The following is an 18,331-nucleotide window of genomic DNA, read 5'->3' on the forward strand; positions in this document are numbered from 1 at the left end:
TTTGCTGATAGACCTCTTCAAAATTTTTCCAGATTGAAAAATCCTTCCACTTCTCCTGACCCAGATGAGAAGGAAGATTGAAGGAGCAAGCCAGGGTCCTCTCACACTGCCAGACAAGGAGGTTTTGCATGATCCACCTTTAGCATCCTCTCTGCTATGTCACATCCTGTCCTCCTAGGGGTAGGAGTTGGATTTGTGTGTTTTCTTGGGGTTTTGTTGGAGAAAATATCCTGCCCAATATTTGTCACATTTTATCAAACACAGCCCTGTGCATAAACCATTCTTTTACTTTCCTCCTCCCGCTTGTGACCAGGGACCTGAGTGTGGACTTCACAAGGACGAGAGCTTGAATGTGTCAGTGGATTTGTTGAAACTCATTCCAATACAGGAAAAGCTCTGACAGGACTTGGAAGGGACTTTAGAGATCACCCAGTGCCACCCCTGCCATGGCAGGGACACCTTCCACTATCCCAGGTTGCTCCAAGCCTGTCCAGCCTGGCCTTGGGCACTGCCAGGGACCCAGGGGCAGCCACAGCTGCTCTGGGCACCCTGTGCCAGGGCACTCCCACCCTCACAGGGAATAATTTCTTCCCAATGTTATAGATACATAGCGTAATATTGGCTTTTTGTGAATATTAAAGTGGATTTTATATGTCTGGTGTTAAAGTAACTTTGTTATATAGTTTTATTTCTGTTGTAATTAAGCTTAGACATAGCAGTGAAATAGCTGATAAAATTGTGCTTGTGTTAAAATGCCTGCTTGGATGGGATAACATCCAGTGAATGCAGGATGAGGACCCTGCTACAGATCTGCCAACCATCAGCACTCACTGACTGAAGAGAGTGTGCACCAAGGCCCAGAACTGGAGGTGATGACCAAGAAGGACAAAAGCACAACCAAGGAATGTCCATGCTCTAAAAAGGTGAAACCGAGGAGGAGCCATGCTAAACAATTCTTGGAACATATAAAGTAGTGTGGGGAAACGTTTAATATGCATAAGGCTCTATGAATATGCAACAGGCTGATGTAATTAAAAGGTATTTAAGGGGTATCTCTGGAGATAACAGTGTGCTCCTGGCTGAGTCAAAGAGGCACTCAACCATAATAACCTTTGCTCTGAGGTCCTTGCCTCCTATTGTCCCTTATTTAACTTCTTACATTTTCACAGGAGAGTGAACGTGTTTTTCACACCAATATCTCATCCAACCCTCTGGCAGTTTGAAACCATTCCACCTTTCTCTGTCGCTACTTTGTGAAAAGTCCCTTTGCAATTCTACTTTCCCTCAAGAATTCAACGGTCCAGTTAATGGCGACTGGAGGAATCCTAAGCAGGTAAGAAGCAGGAAAAAAAGGGGGGCAAAGAAAAACCTCCACAGCAAAGCCTCGCATCTCCTGTGGCTCAGCTCCTGTGCAGTTCCGAGCAGCGGCCAGGGGAGGGCCGGGCCCGGCAGCGGCTCCGCGCCCGAGCTGAGCATCATCCCCATGGATGTGGTGCTGCTGCCGCTGCTCCTGCTCCGCTGCCCGGGCACGGCTCGGGGCCCTTCTCGTGGCAAAGCAGAGCAGCCAGCACCCCTGCAGCCGGTGAGTTCCTGGTGTGCTGCTGTTCCTCTGATGCTTTCTGATATTATATTCTGATACTCTGTGTATCGTGGCCATCTCACTGTCACACGTGCTGTGGCAGGTCCCTGCCTGCTCCCCCAGCACTGCTGCCACTGCCAACAACTCCAGGAGTGCTGGTGCCTGGGCTGGCATGAGTTCTTTGTCCCTACACAGAGCCAGACCCATCGTCCAGGACAGTGAAAACCCTCACACCTCACAGCCCATGTCAGGCAGGAAATTTGGGAGCCCCAGGTTCTTTTAAAGGTTTAATGGCTGCAGCACAGCTGAAAATGTTAACAAGGTGATAAACAGGAGCCAGAATAGAATTCTGAGAGGGTCTGAAGCCATCAGAGAACCAAAGTTCCATCTCCTCAGTGCAGCACACAAACATTTGCATGCCACAGAGTCTCAAGGCTCTCGAGGTTTTACCTCCCCAGCATTTCAGCTGCAGAGAAAACCAGACAAGCACGAAGCAGGATTAGCATGAGTACAGAACCTCACGAAGGTTCTAGAGGGATCTGAACAGACTCGATCAGTGGGCAAAGCTCAAGGGCATGAGGTTCAAGTGCTGGTCCTGCACTGGGGGCACAGCAGGGCCCTGCAGCTCCTGGCTGGGGGGAGCGGCTCAAGAGCTGCTCAGCAGGAAAGGCCCCGGCAGTGCAGCTGCTGGCTGGCTCAATGTGAGCCAACAGTGTGCCCAAGCGGCCAAGAAGGCCAACAGCACCTGGCTTGTAACGAGAGCAGGGCAGGGATCACCCCTGTACTCAGTGCTGCTGCTGCAGCTCCAGTGCTGCATCCAGTTCTGGACTCCTCACTTCAAAAAGGACTTGGAGCGGCTGGAGTGTGTCCAGTGAAGAGCAACAAGGCTCACAAAAGGATGAGAAAATATTTCTTTTCTGGGGAATGGCTGAAGGAGCTGGGGTTGTTCAGTATGGAGAAGAGGTGGCTCAGAGGGGGTCACATCACACCTGAAAGGCTGCAGTGAGGTGGGGCCGGTCTCTTGTGCTGTGCCTGCAGAGAGGACGGGGAATGGCCTTGAGCTGAGACAGGAGAGATTCAGATCAGGGTGGTCAGGCCTTGGTAGGAGCCACCACCCCTGGGGTGTTCAGGAGGTGCCAGGACCTGGTGCTGGGTGATCAGGTTTAATTACAGTGGCAGTGCTGGGTGGATGGTTGGACTGGACAATCTTCCGGCCTTGATTCTGTGATTCTGAGGGGGGAGCTTCTCCCTGGCCCCAGAGCAGCTCCAGTGGGACCCCAAGGCCCTGCCAGCTGGGCAGTCACCCCAACATCCCTGTTTGTCAGCACATCAGAGCACAGGCACACTGCCACCATGCATCACCCACGGGCCTCAGGGAGCCTCTAAGTCCAGCTGAGATATCCAGGTGCGGCCCCTGTGTCTCTGAGAGCCTCTGGGGAACTGGGTACACCTGGGGAAGTGCTGGAGGACACTTCCTTCCCTCTGTGACCACGAACCACAACCTCACCTGAATTTTCCACAGCTTTGAAGCCCAGGGGCACATTGACAACAGACTCTGGAAGATCAAAAGGCAGGAAAGAGAGAGATGAAAAGGGTGGATGACAACTGAGTTTCCATGATCACTTGTTTCCTGTTTCCCTCCAAAACTGGGGCACAGAAAAAAAGCCTGCTGGGTAGAAAGGAAGGGAGAGAGGTAAACCCATGGAGTCATGCCTGAGAGGGAACCTGGATGCAGGAGAAGCTCTGTATTTGTCACCAATATGGAAAAAGGCTGCAGTGTCATGAAGAGTTTTATTGATGGAAAGGATCACAGCTACAGAATGAGGCTGCAGACCCCCCCACAGGACACTCTGGGGGAGAAAATCTTGAGCCCTATGTCCCCTTCCACCACCAAGGAATGCGAGAGTGTGCTGGGCACTTCCCTGTGCCAGGCTTTGCCATGAGGAGCAGTTCAAGACCTGGAAAGAGAGCAGGCAACATCAGCAATGTTACTGCAGAGCAGAGGGGACAGAGCTCCCCCAAGCCCCAGTGATCCTGTGGCACCCTGCAAGAGTAACAACAGGGCATGCCCCCACTCCCCAACACCCAACTGACCCTGTCCTCTGCTGCCCCATCTGCAAAGAACTCCACACTTGAACCCCAGCCATGCCTCAGCCTCACAGAGCCCAGGGCTTGGAGCTCCCAAAGCTTCTCCTGCAAAGAATGGGGAATCTCTCTCATAGCAGAGGAATGTGGGTAGGTTTCTGTAACATTTCTAATTGACCTCTCGAATTATAAAAGCCAAAAAAGATAGGCTTGAAATCAGAATGCCATAAATCCTCACTCTGTGCCAACCCAGAGGACAAGAGCTCAGCTATGCTAGGCCAGGAGGAAGCTGGGAGCTCAGGGGACTCCTGGAATCATTCTCATCCTAGTTCTCCCAAAAGCAGAGCAGTCCTGTGGTTGCCCCTTTTGTGACCCCACAGATCAGTACCTGTCAGCCTCTCCCAGAGCTCAGCCAACGAAATTGATGACAACAAGATGGAGAATGGTGTTGGCAAAGAGGAAATCAGCAAACGCCCGCTCTGGGGAGATGCCCTGGAACTCGCCCTTGTTCTGGGGGTTGATCTGGATCCGGAGGCAAACTGCACAGCAGAGCAAGAAGGAGCCAGCAGTGAGCACAGGAGGAAGTGCTGGTGGGAAGCACAGCCTTCCTGGGGCAGCCCAGCCCAGGATGGGTCACTGCTACCCCAGAGAGAAGTTACTCCATCCTTACTCCAGAGGAGCAGGACGCTGCCGGGGTATTTGGATGGGGCTGTCATGGAGTCAGTGTTCCCACAGCACCACACACACCACAGTGCCCAGAGTCCCGAGGGGAACAGGCTCAGAGCAGGACTGGGCTCACACAGAAGTGTGGATATTCCTGTCCTCCATTGGGTGTGTCAGAAACACAGAACGACTTGGGCTGGAATGGACCTTCTCACTCCAATCCCAGGGACACCTTCCACTATCCTAGAGTGCTCCAAGCCCCACCTAAACTCACCTTGGACACTTCCAGGAACTAGGGCAGTCTGGGCAACCTGTGCCAGGGCGTCCCCACCCTCACAGGGAACAATTCCTTCCCAAAATCCCAATATCCCATCCTGAAGCAATCCATCCCTGCCCTCTGGCAGTGGGGAGCCATTCCCCCTTGTGCTGTCACTCAGGCCCTTAGAGTGTCCCTTTAGTCTGTCTTGGAGCCCCTTTAGGCCCTGGATGGGGCTCTCACTGCCACTTTCCCCTGCCCTGAACGCGCCCCGCTCCTGTGCTGAGGAGGGCAGCACCGAACAGGGCGCCTTGGGGCACCCCGGGCGGGACTCTCGCTCCCAGCCAGCTCCAAGGGCGGCCGGGCGGACACGGCTGCGGGCCCGCAGAGCCGGCCGGAGCTCCGGCCCCGCGGGGAGCTCGAAGCGTGCCGGGGCTCCGAGCGCTGCTGATTTCTGAGGCTCCCCGGCACGGCCGTGAGAGAGGGCCCGGCCGTGAGAGAGGGCCCGGCCGTGAGGGCACGGCACTGACCGCCCAGGATGAAGCTGCCGACGGCCGAGATGAAGCCGCTGAGGAAGGAGTTGAAGGGGAAGGTGCCGACGCCGAGGCAGTATCCGAACTGCAGCGCGCCCGTCAGCAGCACGTAGAGCAGGAAGGCGTCCAGCGCCTTGAGGCGCCCGGCGGTGCCGCCGCCGTACTCGGACAGGAAGCGCCGCGCCACGGCGCGCACAGAGCCCGCCATGCTTCCCCGCCGCACCGCGCACGCGCCGCGCCGCCGCGACGTGGCGGGGAGCGATAGGGGAAACCGCGCTCTCGGCATGCGCGGACTGCTCCGCCGAGTCCGGTGCTTGGCAAGAGCCAATAAGAGCGCAGAGATTGGCTGTTGCTGGGCAGATTAGAGAGAGGTTCCTTCCGAGGGCCAATCAGAGCCCGGGGTCGCTGCTGAGGGTGGGGACGTGCCTGAGGGGGCTCGGCTGGGGGAGAGTCTGGGGCTCCTGGCTGAGGGAGAGTCCTGGAGTCTGGTCAAGGGAGGGTCCAGGGGGTTCTGGCCGAAGGGATGTCCAGGGGGTTTTGTGTCCACAGGAATATCCAGGGGGTTCTGGCTGAAGGAATGTCCAGAGTTTCCTGGCCGAAGGAATGTCTCAGGGTCTGTGGCCTAAGGAATATCCACGGGGTTCTGGCTGAAGGAATGTCCCGGAGTTCGTAGCCAAAGGAATATCCAGGGTTTCCTGGCCAAAGGAATGTTCAGGGGGTTCTGGCCAAAGGAATGTCCAGGGGGTTTTGTGGCCAAAGTAGTGTCCAGGGTTTCCTGGCCAAAGGAATGTCCGGGATCTCCCACAAAGGTGGTGGGGAACGGGCCTGCGTCACTCTGCTTGGGGCTGGGGAAAGGCAAACCACTGCTTTCCCTTTTTTATTTCTTTTTCCCAAAAAAGCGATCATGGTGTCAACCTCATGGAGCCTGAACTGAACAAAACAGCCGAGTCCAAACCAGCTCTGCTGCTTTTCGGTGTCTGAAGCAAGCGGGGAGTGACTTCGATGAACCAGACAAGATCTTTTCTCTGTGTGTTCATTCTGTTTAAATCGTTCCAGCCTTCCCATCTCTGCAAACAAGGGATGCTCTCACTGTGGGCAGTGCATCCCCCACTCAGGCTGTGCAACGAGGGAAGGGCATTTTCCCGTCAGGGAATCACAGACTGGTTTGGCTTGGAAGGGTTGTTACCCTCACCTTCTGCAGCCCAGTTTCTTGCTAGTAGAGCCATTGGGGTGGGTTAGAGTGAGATGACTCTGAAGGATAGGTGTTTGTAAACATACTCATGCAGATTTATTGTAGAACAGTTTGGTTGCACAGAAAAACGGGTATGTAGTCATTTATAGTAATATGACTTTTATAATAATAGTATAGTAATATAGGAATATGTAATTTATAGCAATATGGTATAAAACCATAAAGGTGCCACTTAAGAAGATGTATAAGAAAGGAAAAGATACGGGAAAAAGGAATTCACCACCTGTGAAACAGTAAACATGAGGCACATAATCGCAGGCTGTGATTAGATCAGGTATTAACAACAGATGGGATGTAACAGGATAAATGTAAATAACCAATGCAGCAAAGAACTCTCCAGTCCTGTTGCTACTTCATACGGCCACATCATCTTTTTATGGAATACCTGTAAGAGAAGAAAACAATGTCCTACTTGGGACAGTTTAAAAAAGAAGGAAATATCCATTTTTCCAATTCCTTTTCTTGTCTGGCATAATGCCAGTGAAGCAGCAATAATGGAAACGTCTGAAATATGTTTTCTCCAAATAAACAACAAACCTAAAGCATGCTGGAGCTCCTTTACACTCCCCAGTATCTTTGCTTGCTCTAGTGTGGTCAAGGTTTCAGAGGGAACACACAGTGATCCTCCTTTCCACCACATCCCCAGGAATTTAACCTTGGAGGAAGGAAGTTCTACTGATGCCTTGGAGTGGTTTCCTAGAACAGAGGCTAGATAAGATTAACAGAATAAAGTGGGTTTACTTATAATTTTATTAATTTCTATTTTATTTATAATTTTAATTTTAAAAATATTTACAAATTTCTTAAAGGCCTTCAATAGACACACCTTGGGCAGTCAAAAGCCTCCCAGAGGCTGTACCCAAGGTTGACAGTGGTCACAAGATTTTTAGACAATTATAAGTTTGGTCCATTTACAAATCAGAGTTAATCCTCCAATTACAGTTTCAGCTAATGAAGTAATTTACCCCCAGTTTGCTCCCTCCAACTCACTTTTGTTTATACTTTTTGGGTGTCCTTGAATTTCAGACCTGGGGGGATTGTTTTGTCTGCCCAAAATGTGAAGACAGTTAACACTCTATATGGAGTTTAGAGTTATGCACTAGTGCAGTATTGAAAAATATAAAATACAGATTTTATATACAGGATCTGAAAAATACAAAAGCTAAAATGCTAAGGCACCAGCACCTTCTCTGTGGGGAGTCCAGGTGGGTGATGATGTTTGTCCGAGCGTGGCCCAGTGTGGCGATATCAGAGCTGCTGATCAATGTGTGATCAATCTGTGGATATTCCTCTCCAGGGGCGGTCTGAGGTGGGCCGGGCTCAGGGAGGTGCCCTTGAGGTGAGTAAAGAGACACTGATTCTCCACCCGGGTAAAAGCAAAACGATCCCAGTCTGCCTCCTGCTGTTGGGAAATGATACAGAATTTAGAAATTTTTGTAACTTTAGTCAGTCTTTTTCGCCTTTGTCTTGCGGGAAAGGAGTTGAAATTTCTTTTCAAAGGATCATCGCTCAAGGTGTGATGAGCTTAACATCTCAGCAGACTGGGAGCAGCACAGAAAAGACACAAAAGATAACGACCATTAATGAACATCAACTCAAACATCACCCCTGGCATGGTCTGAGACACCTGGTCTGAGAAAAAGATGAGGGAACCAAGGAATGAGAACCTAATTAACACCAGAGACCAAGAGATCCATAACCAACAGGAAACCAAATGCTAAGAGATGCATAACTTGAAACAAATGAGCACTGAACAAAGAATTTCTATGGGATTTTACCACATAAGAATCTGAAAAATTGAGTAAAGAGTGATGTGTGATAGAAGGAATTTCTCTGCACACCCAGGCAATGTGTTGTTGAGATATTGGGACACAAGACAGATGATGGACTTTGGACCTGGTTTGCACAAGAGATTTGATAGCAGGGTGCCTTGGCAAGAGCAAACAGAACTTTGAGGATTAAAAGAAGATTAAATCAGAGAGCTTTACCAGAAAAAGAAGATTTCATTAAACTCTGCAAGCAAGAGATGTTGTAACGTGCATAAGGTTGTGTGATTTTAACCTAATCTTGGTAGTAAACATCGCTGGTCTTCCTAAACCAGTATATAAGCATTGGTAGTCCACAGTAAATTTGGATTCTGATCACTGAATCCATCTTCCCCGTCTCTCTTCATCACTGACAATGTGTGGATGAAATGATTTCTATTGCACATCCTAGTTAGAACAACATCCTGGCCAGAATAAAGTAAAGCCTTTATTCTCTAAATATGTTGTTGGAGGGATTTGCTTTTCCCGCAGTTTCAGTGACACTGCAAGGGAGCCATAAAACCACGTCTTTGATACCAGCAGTCACACGGCTCTGCTGGGCCCAGGCTGGTTGTGGCAATCAGTTTGGCTGTGAGGCACAGCAGCTGTTCCAGGCCAGTGCCAGCTCTGAGGCATTGGCAGTCCACTGCCAGCCACCACGCCCTGCTGGGTTTGTGTCAGATTAATCCCTTTTCTGACCCACAGATGGGTAACTGAGAGGTGTTTAAAAAACTTTTATTCCATTTTCAGTCTCATGAGAAGGGTAAGACAATACAGATGTTATAATTCACACCATCACAACCAGAAGCCAACTATTTCCTAATTACAATACACTATAAGTGTTTCTCGTTCTATCAGCTTTTGCCACACCATGCTGTAAATGCCTCAAAGCCAATCATCTAAAATTACCCCTCACGGGTCCTACTCCAATGCATCTTTCATAGTTCTACTTCTCTAAAGTATCTAGCCTTATTTATAAAACCATACTTTGAAACTTGTTTCTGGTTCCATTTCTCTCTCAGCAATGTCTGTCCTATTCCATGGCATTTCTAAGGTAGCATTTCTTATCTCAAGGTTTGCACACAGATGGTCACTGTGTGAGCCTTCCGCCAGGCTTTGAGAATTCCTTACAAATCCACTTCCCACAGGATTACAGACAGGCCACAGGGGAGAATTGTACAACTGCCCCTCTCTCCTGCAATCCTGCAGTTATTGCAGCAATTCCTGCACACATTCCCAAGGGCCATGGGTTGGGTTTCACATTTGTTATTTTGAAAGAAGGCAGAGTTGGAGCAGTTTGTAACAGATGGAAGGAAGGAGATGGGAGACCAAACACCCACATGCCTCTGGCATCTGTTCAGATATCACATCTTCCTTTGCTGCAACCCCTTGTTCAGCTTGGCCAGGGGGAAGTAACAAAAAAAAAGGATGGACATTATGGTCTTGCCCAAAAAATAAACACTTTAATAACAAAATAACAAATGTGGAAAACCACAGAGTACAGGGCAAGATCCAAACACCTGGGGGGTGGCAAATGCCACAGGGTATAAGGGGTCCTCTGAGGGCAAGGGTGTCACTTTTGAGATGGTCATAACACACAGAATAACACCTTTCAGAAGGCTTCTCTCTGTTTATTTTAACAGCATCCTGTCTTTCATGCCTTTCCAGAAGGTTTATAAATATTGGCCACAACAAATCAGCACAGTGCTCATTGGCCCTGAGCAGTCTACACCATTGTTTTTAGCAAACGCCCAGCTGCAGGCCCCCTCGTTTATCTTCTCTTTTTCTCAATTTCCATGCCAATGACGTTGACAGAATTCCTCTCAGGGGTAAACGGGACTCCTTTCACCCCCTTCTCCAACTAACTCTCTCTGGCTCACAGACCAGCTGTCAGCCCCTTCCACACAAGGGTCCAATCACCAATGTGAGCTCGGAACCTGACCTTATTTGTATCAGGTGCCAAACCAACTGAGAGCAAGAACCACAAACCTGACCAAATATAGAATAGTTCTAGTAATATATTGACTCCCATGACCCCACTCTTCTCACCACAACCTGACTAATGTCCCTTTTCCAGTATCCTGTAACCCTAGGACAGCCACAGTAAAAGGTCATGACACAGCTTTGTCCCAACTGATCAATCAATCCAAACAACCATCACCAGTGTCCAATTAACAAATCACTCTTCAGTAAACAATCTCCATAACACATTCCACATGTGCCAAACAACAAGTGCAGTGAATAGATCTAAGAATTGTCTTCTTCTTTCTCTGAGCTTTCTTACTGCAACTCACAACTCCCCAGGAAAAATCCTGGGAGAGAGAATCATGTCTCTCTCTGTTCAGAGAATATGAATTCCACAAGACTGTACTGGGACAGCTGTGCACAGTACAAAAAACCCCAAAGATGTTATTAGAATGGTGTGAGTCCAGTGGAGGACAAGAGATTTTATCAGAGAACTGGTGCACGTCACACCTGAGGAGAAGCAGAGAGAAGACAAAGTCAAGAGGGGGGATCTCCTGAACTGTCCACTGAGGGAGAGGCAGAGACAAGTTAGAGCCAGACCTCTCAGAAAGGTGTAGGTCATGGCTTAAAGGAAATCTTTTCTGCACAGAGGAAATAAATATTCACAATGAAAACACAAGGGAAGTTGTGGCACCACAGGGAAGTTGATACATCCCCTGTTTGAAGATACTCGTACTTACTGGGAGAAGGTCATGAGCAACCTTGTCCAGCTTTGCTTTTAGCAAGGATTGGACCTCCAGAGGCCCTTCCCAATCTCATTTTCTCTGTGGCTTGATTATACTCTTGCTGTTCTTCCCCAAGTGTTTTCCCACAAGGTGTTTTTTCAGATTTGGATACCTAATTGGTCCCTGAGGTTTGACACAGTGAGGAAACACAGGACTGTAATACACTGCCACTATTATATAAAGGAGCTGAAGAGAGAGGACTTTTTTTGCCAGAAATCAATTGTCAGACTAAGTTAAGGAGAAACAATCAGACTCAGAATACTCTTTGTAGCATCCTGGATTGTTGTGGATATACTGGTAACTACCTGGAGCATTTCTTGGAGTTCAGGTGTAGTTTTCTGAAGAATAGGGAAAGTTTAAAGGAACATGGACTTGGAAAACTGAACTTTTAATCTTCAAACTAAAGTAAAAGCCTTTAGCTGTTACTGAGGGAGTTTCTTGGTTTAGCAGACCACTCTCAACTTCCAGGTAGTATCAGTCCATCTGTGGTATTGAAAAGTATGTCCTATATTAATATGATTTGTGAGAGGGAAGTTTTGTAGTGGTGTTTTTTGAGAAAAAAAAAACATAAGATGATGCCAATAAACTCCTGTGTTTTGCTTGGAAAAGGTCTCTAAAGGGAAAGATTTGATGGGAATAGTGTATTAAGAAAGGTTGTAGCATCCCAGTTTATAGTCATCTTTTGTTGAGCATTTCAAGAGGGAAATTTGAGTGTCTTGTTTGATATGGGTTATCAGCTAAATAAGATGGGATTGCTTTTCCTGGAAATTCATTGTGTTGTTGTTTACTTCAGTAATTCATAAATATCTGAAATTAGTCTGAAATGAATCTAAAACCAGGTTAAAATATCCACATAACATAATAGATAAACCCTGGGAAACATGAGTGCTAAACAAGACAGGTCTCTTTTTAGGGCAAGGAGGGGTAGCATCTGGGAGGAAGAGGAGGGAGAATGCAGAACCACAGATGGGACCTGGCCAGCCTGCAAGAAAAGGCTGTGACTGAAGGGCATCAGACAGAGTTTTCAGGTTTCACTTCAGGAGATGATGCCCTGGTGGAGTAGTGCAGCAGTGCCACAGACAGGGTCAGTGGACAGAGAACACTGAGCTCAGGGTGGGGGGCTGTGAGAGGGAGGGATGCTTGGACACAGGGGCTCTGAAGAATAAAGAATGTCCATCAGCATCAGAGTTGATCCACTGGAGCTGTAGAGTTGAGGGCAAACAAACAGACAATTTTCTCACAGTTTTTCCCATTCCCTCTCTCCCACTGGTGCTTGCTGTAACATCCGGCACTGCTCTGTGCATTTTGGCTTTTCTCAGTGGTAGCCAGAAGCCTTAACTTTGCAGCATTGCTTGTCTTTCTGTCTGGCCTCTTCTCTGAAGAGTCTCTACCTCTCTCTCTTTCCCTGTCTCCTAACTGCAGCAACTTTCTCTTTTACAATATTAATGTTTCCTTGAACCAATCTAGCGTGCTTCAGAGTGAGTCTATGGTGAGATTGCATTCCTCTGTGGTAAGTCTCTGGACACAGCAAGGTTCTCACTCTGGGCACTTGGCTTTATTTTGATTTGTTGGAGTGTGGATGTTGTCAGACCATCTAGAGAGAGGCAGGGTCTATAACAGCTTCTGCACCTCTCTCAGGAGTGCCATAGGGAACTGTAGGAATTGTTTTGACTGAACTGAGGACTCAATCTTAAAAATGAAGCTTGGGGCTCCTATTTCATGACCAGGGTTTTTAATATGTGGTTACTGTGGCTGCTTCAGTCTTTTACAAGAGGTTTGTTGTTGATATGGCCCTGTAATGTTACCAAAGCCAAATTGACACATGTTCAGCTGTTTTCCAGCAGTTCCCAAAAGAGGTCTTTTCTTTTTCTGCCAGCAATGATGTCTCAATGAACCACACAACTGTAGTGGAATTTGTCCTCTTGGGACTGGCTGAGAGCCGCCGTTGGGAGATCACCCTCTTTCTGTTCCTTGGCATTGCCTATCTCTTGATCCTGCTTGGAAACATTTCTGTCATCAGCATCACTCTTACCAATGACTTCCTTCAGACCCCCATGTACTACTTCCTCAGGAATTTTGCTCTTTTGGAAATCACTTTCACCTCCACGTTCCTCCCCAGCACCCTGTACAGCCTCCTGACAGAGAGGAAGACGATTTCCCTGCCTGGCTGTTTCCTGCAGATGCTGTTTTTCTACTGCCTGGGTACCTGCACGCTTTTCTACATGGCAGTGATGTCCCTGGACCGCTACGTTGCCATCTGCCGCCCTCTGCACTACCCAGCCATCATGAACAGCAGGTTTTGCCTGCAGCTGCTCCTGGGCTGCTGGGCACTGAGTTTTCTCCTGATGCTTCCCCCCACCATCATGACAGTGCTGTTGCCATTCTGTGGTCCCAACGTCATGAACCACTTTTACTGTGATGTTTCCGTGTTGTTGCAGCTGTCCTGCACAGACACAGGCTTCATCGAAGAGCTGATGTTCATCATACTCATTATCATCCTCCCTGGTACCCTGATAGTAACTGCTGTTTCTTATGGCTGCATTATCATCACCATCTTGCATATACCATCATCTGCAGGTAGGAGGAAGGCATTTTCCACTTGCTCAGCTCACCTGATGGTGGTGATGGTGTTTTATAGCACGTGTATTTACAGGTACATCCGCCCAACACAGCGAGGTGGGCAGGACTCTGACAAAATTCTGTCTTTGTTCTTCTCTGTGCTGACTCAGACGCTCAACCCATACATCTACTCGCTCAGGAACAGGCAAGTCAAGCAAGCTTTAAAGGAGAGAATTCTGAAGTTTTCTGGCTCCCTGAGGCAGATGTGAATGGTGGAATAGCCAATCCAAGTGTCTGAATCGTTTCCTGGATGCAACATCTGTATTGTGAATTAAAGATGCTGATTTCAAATTGTTTATGCTTTCTAGATGTTCTGTAATTCCTTCTGTTGGCAATGAAAATATGCCAGCACAGAAAGGATTTTCTAATCTTCTGTTACCTAGTGTCAGTTTTGTCTCAGCATTCCCCCCCTTGCTGGGATGGGTTAGCCTTAGTGAATAACCAAATTCCCACTCACACCTTCTACCCCACAGTGGGACAGAGCACAGGCAGAAAAGAGGAAAAACAGAAACAAAGACTCTCATAGATTGACATAAAGACAGAGACATGGTTTGCCAATTTTTACCAGCAGCGAAACATTTGGGGATTTGGAGAAAACCAGTGTAATTTATTGCCAACTAAGATAATTTAGATTGTGAGAAACAAAATGAAATACTAAACACCTGTACTTCCCCCTTTTCTGTTCATTCATTCCAGTCTCCAGCACGTCCCCAGCAGTTTCTCCTCTGCTGCTTCTTTCCTCTCACACTTTTCCTCTGCTCCAGTGTGGGTTCTCCACAGGCTGCAGAGAACACATTGAGCTATCATGCTACAAAGCAACTACAGAAATACCATCCTTATTAATATTTTCATTTTTAAAACTTCAGCTGTGTTTGCAACCACTACCATACACACTGTATCCATCAAGAATTCCTTGTCCTCCCTCTAATTCAATACAGGATAATCCTTGATCCCAAGCACAATTCATGGAATATTTTTTTTCAGTCTTAGCTGTAAAGGCATTTCCAGCTTTGAGGTTGGCTTTGGCTGTGTATAGTGAATCCACAAATCTTCACCAGTAATTTTTACAGCTGTGTGGATGGTCAGGAGAACTTGGAATGATCCTTTCCACTTTTGCTTGAGTGGTTCTTTGCTCCAAGTCTGGACATATCCCCAGTCTCCTAGACAATGAGAGTGTGGTTGAACATCCAAGGTCACTGATGATGCTAAAACAATAAACCTATGCAAAGATGAGAGTGTTTTTTCCCAAAGTTTCCCAAACTCCCTCAAATTGTGATTCCTTACTGTGTGTTTTTCCCTGGGTATAATTACAGCCAGACATTGTTTCCCATAGAAGACTACATGTGGAATTACATCCATAGAGCTTGGCTGAATTGTAATTCTCAGCAATGCCAGGAGAAGAGCCTCTCATCACTTAAGTGATGCTTCCTGTCCAGTTTGGCCAGTGGTCTTGCTGAGCCTCATGGTGTTGGTCCTTTGGACACTGACTGTTCCCACTGACTGTGGCAGGTGTGAGGGTCTGCACAGAGGCTATCTGTGTGTGCAAAAATATTTAATGCAACAAGTGACACCAGGTCTCTGGAAAATCACTTTTTCCTAAACAAATGATAGACAACAGAGTGCCAATCCCTAAAAGGAAAAAAAAAAAAAAAAAAAAAAAACCACAAAAACAAACAAAAAAAAACCTACAAAAATAATAATAGGAGACAGGAGAGAAGAGGGAGAGGGAAAGAAGAGAAATGTATAGTTGTAATAATTAACGTTGCCTTGAAATAAAAAAAAAAAATGAAAGACATTTATTCGCATTATTTCCTTCAGTACCTTTTCTATTTTCTAGTTTGTTCTAGCTTTAATCCCTGGTACCTAAGCACCATTCTCACTCACTCCCCCAGGGTGGGTGGGAGCAGAATTGGAAAAAGGTGAAACAGGGCTTGAGATAAGAACAGTTTAACAATTGAATAAATTAAAATATAGTACTAATAATAACAATGATAATAATGAAACAGATTGGGAGAAAGAAAACCCAAATGAATCAAGGAGTGCACAGCACAATTCCTGTCCTGACCAATGGCCAGGCCATCCCTGAGCAGTGACCAGTGCCTCCCAGGCATCCCTGCCCAGTTCATATACTGGGAATGTGTTCTGGGGTGTGGAAGATCCCTTTGGCCAGTTCAGGTCAGCTCTCCTGGCCCTGCTCCCCACTGACTTCTCATTCCCCTGCTCACTGGCAGAGTCTGGCAAACTGAAACCTTGATTTGAGTGAACACTAAACCATCCATGTGTTATCAATATTATTCCTGTATGAAATCCAAAACACAGCACTGCTGCAGTTGCTAATAAGAAAATTATCTCTGCGCCAGCTGAAATCAGGACAATGTAAAATTTTATGAGGAAATGGTCACCCACTCAAGAATTCCCCTCTCTTCCTTTCTTCTTCAGATTGAAGTTTTCTAAATCATAGCTTCTGTCTGTTGGCCAGAGTATCAACACTCTATGACCATGCAGCTTTCAAAAAATATTGCCAAGGAAGCTAAGTCATACTATTCCTTATTTTCCTCAGTGCTTTTCTGGATATTTCAGATTTTTATAAAGTTTGGTATACAGAAACATTCATCAATCTTTACAATTCTTAGAAAATTTGTATTACAGGTTTCCACTGGTTGCATTGGTCTGGTGTGGTTGCAATACGTGGTTATCAAAACATCCTGTGCAATTCTGTTGTGATGCTTTCTAAAACCAAGGAAATTATTTTGTAACAAAATTTTCAGAAGGCAAAATGAAAAATACCCAGTGATCTCTCACACAAATTATTGATTGGAGAATGTTCAAGAACTGCTTAAAAAGGAAATAAACAGTACCACCAGGCAATGGTAACGGTGTCATCTTTCTTCTGTAATGTCCCAGTGATGATGGATCAATGAGGAAATGTAGTTCTTGGTGCTTTACAGGCTGTGATGCATTTCTTCCTGACTTGATACATGGCAAATGGGGAATGGAGAAATAAATAGAACGGTCATCACAGCATTTCTGATCCTGGAATTCAGGAACATCCCAGATCATCCCTCTTTTCTCTTCCTCCTTTCCTTGTTTTTCCACCTGATTTTCCCACCTCACTGTTACTACACTTTTTTATGAAAGCTTACTAAGTCTCTTACCAGCAACTAGGACTCTCAAAGCACTGAATAATCTCCTCCATTTTTTACACTGTTGTGACTCCACTGCTCATCTACAGTCTGACAAATAGAGAAGTGAAGGATACTCTGAGCAAAGTGGTCAAGAAATGGGAATATTTCCTAAAGGTTAGGGAATTGTAAGCATTTTTTCCCCCTAGAAGACAATGAAAGAAAATAATGTATTTGAGGAAAGCTTCTCATTAAAATTTTAGCCCTCAGAGCCTGTGACACTTACCCTTGACATTTTACTATCAAAGTGGCTAATCTGAGTGACTTCAGCTGCCCAAAGTGAGGATGAGGCACTTTTTTGTGGAAAAGGGTTCTCTCTTTATGAATTGCACCAGTTGCCTGGGTGTCCAGTTCAGATTTCATCTAAGCAGTGATTCCCCAAATCAACTGATTGCAATCCCACTCCTCTGCACAGTGTCCCATTTCACTTTCTCAGAGTTGTTAAGGACAGTTGAATCTTTAGATTTAAGGAATAATATTTTTAGACAGCTAAAGATAGATCTAAAGATTAATTATTCTAATTCAGAGAGAACAATCCGACTTCTTGTTTAAAGTAACTGTACCAACATGACTACAATTGTCTCAGTGGATGTGCATGCTACAGAGCTGCAAGTGGGAATATTTTTTCAAAAATTAAATTACATGTGGTAACTCTTAACTGGTTCCACACTTTTAGACATTTCATATTCATATTTGTTTGTAATTGTCATCTCAGCTGTTTTCAGCCATTTCTGTGAACTTCAGAACTTTTCTAGGCCAAACACTGATGACAAAAGTTAACACAGTTCTACAGTCATGCCTCACCCAGCATCCTCTTTAAGGTTTATCTCCCTGAGCAGAGCAAGACGTGCTAAAGGTCTGAAGGAACAGAGAACAGGGCCTGGGGTGCTGCATTTAAACCTGGATGTTTGCATGCAGGGCTCACCCACATCGGGTGGAGGGAGGGAGCTGGGGGTTGGGGTAGCTGCTGGGTCCTGACGGGGTTGGCAGCGTGTGATGCAGTCACTGTGTGTGTTGCAGTGTTGCAGTCACTCTGTTGCAGGCACTGTATTTTTCAGTGACAGTGTTGCAGTACGTGTTGCAGTGAGTGTTGCACTGAGTGTTGCGGTCACTGTGTGTTGAAGTCACACTGTTTCGGTCACACTGTTGCAGTTGCTGTTGCAGTGACAGTGTTGCAATCACACTGTTGCAGTCACTCTGTTGCACTGACAGTGTTGCAGTCACTCTGTTGCAGTGACACTGTTGCAGTCACTGTGCATTGCAGTGAGTGTTGCAGTGACCATGTCGCAGTGACGTTGCAGTCACGCTGTTGCAGTGACAGTATTGCAGTGACAGTGTTGCAGCCACACTGTTGCCGTGTCAGTGTTGCAATGACAGTGTTGCATCCCTCTGTTGCAGTCACAGTTTTGCAGCCACAGTGTTGCAGTCACTCTGTTGCACTGGCAATGTTGCAGTCACTGTACATTGCAGTGACGGTATTGCAGTGACAATGTTCCAGTCACTCTGTTGCAGTCACAGTGTTGCAGTCACTGTTACAGTGACAATGTTGCAGTCATTGTGTGTTGCAATGACCGTGTTGCAGTGACAGTGTTGCAGTGACAGTGTTG

General features: G+C 46.8%; 2 protein-coding genes across 2 annotated transcripts; one reads left to right on the forward strand and one right to left on the reverse strand.

The window, feature by feature from the left end:
- Positions 1-3,351: 3,351 nt before the first annotated feature.
- DAD1 (defender against cell death 1) lies at positions 3,352-5,359 on the reverse strand. The gene is made up of 3 exons (XM_021548614.3): positions 5,114-5,359; positions 4,053-4,203; positions 3,352-3,537 (listed from the first exon to the last, which is right to left on the reverse strand). Exons 1-2 carry the CDS (start codon positions 5,322-5,324, stop codon positions 4,073-4,075), a joined length of 342 nt encoding a protein of 113 aa, XP_021404289.1. The 5' UTR covers positions 5,325-5,359; the 3' UTR covers positions 3,352-3,537; positions 4,053-4,072.
- Positions 5,323-13,751, forward strand: LOC110480586 (olfactory receptor 6E1). The gene is made up of 2 exons (XM_021548626.3): positions 5,323-5,426; positions 12,800-13,751. The coding sequence occupies exons 1-2, from the start codon at positions 5,323-5,325 to the stop codon at positions 13,749-13,751; spliced, it is 1,056 nt and encodes a 351-aa protein (XP_021404301.2).
- The last annotated feature ends 4,580 nt before the right edge of the window (positions 13,752-18,331 follow it).

This window comes from Lonchura striata, chromosome 25 (assembly GCF_046129695.1).
Source record: "Lonchura striata isolate bLonStr1 chromosome 25, bLonStr1.mat, whole genome shotgun sequence".
In the NCBI taxonomy this organism is placed as follows: domain Eukaryota; kingdom Metazoa; phylum Chordata; class Aves; order Passeriformes; family Estrildidae; genus Lonchura; species Lonchura striata.

Coding starts and splice junctions, on each gene's coding strand:
- LOC110480586 (XM_021548626.3), top strand. CDS start 5,323: ATGCTTCCCCGCCGCACCGCGCACGCGCCGCGCCGCCGCGACGTGGCG. Junction 5,427..12,799: donor GGACTGCTCCGCCGAGTCCG/GTGCTTGGCAAG, acceptor TTTTTCTGCCAG/CAATGATGTCTCAATGAACC.
- DAD1 (XM_021548614.3), bottom strand. CDS start 5,324: ATGGCGGGCTCTGTGCGCGCCGTGGCGCGGCGCTTCCTGTCCGAGTAC. Junction 4,204..5,113: donor CGGCAGCTTCATCCTGGGCG/GTCAGTGCCGTG, acceptor TCTGCTGTGCAG/TTTGCCTCCGGATCCAGATC.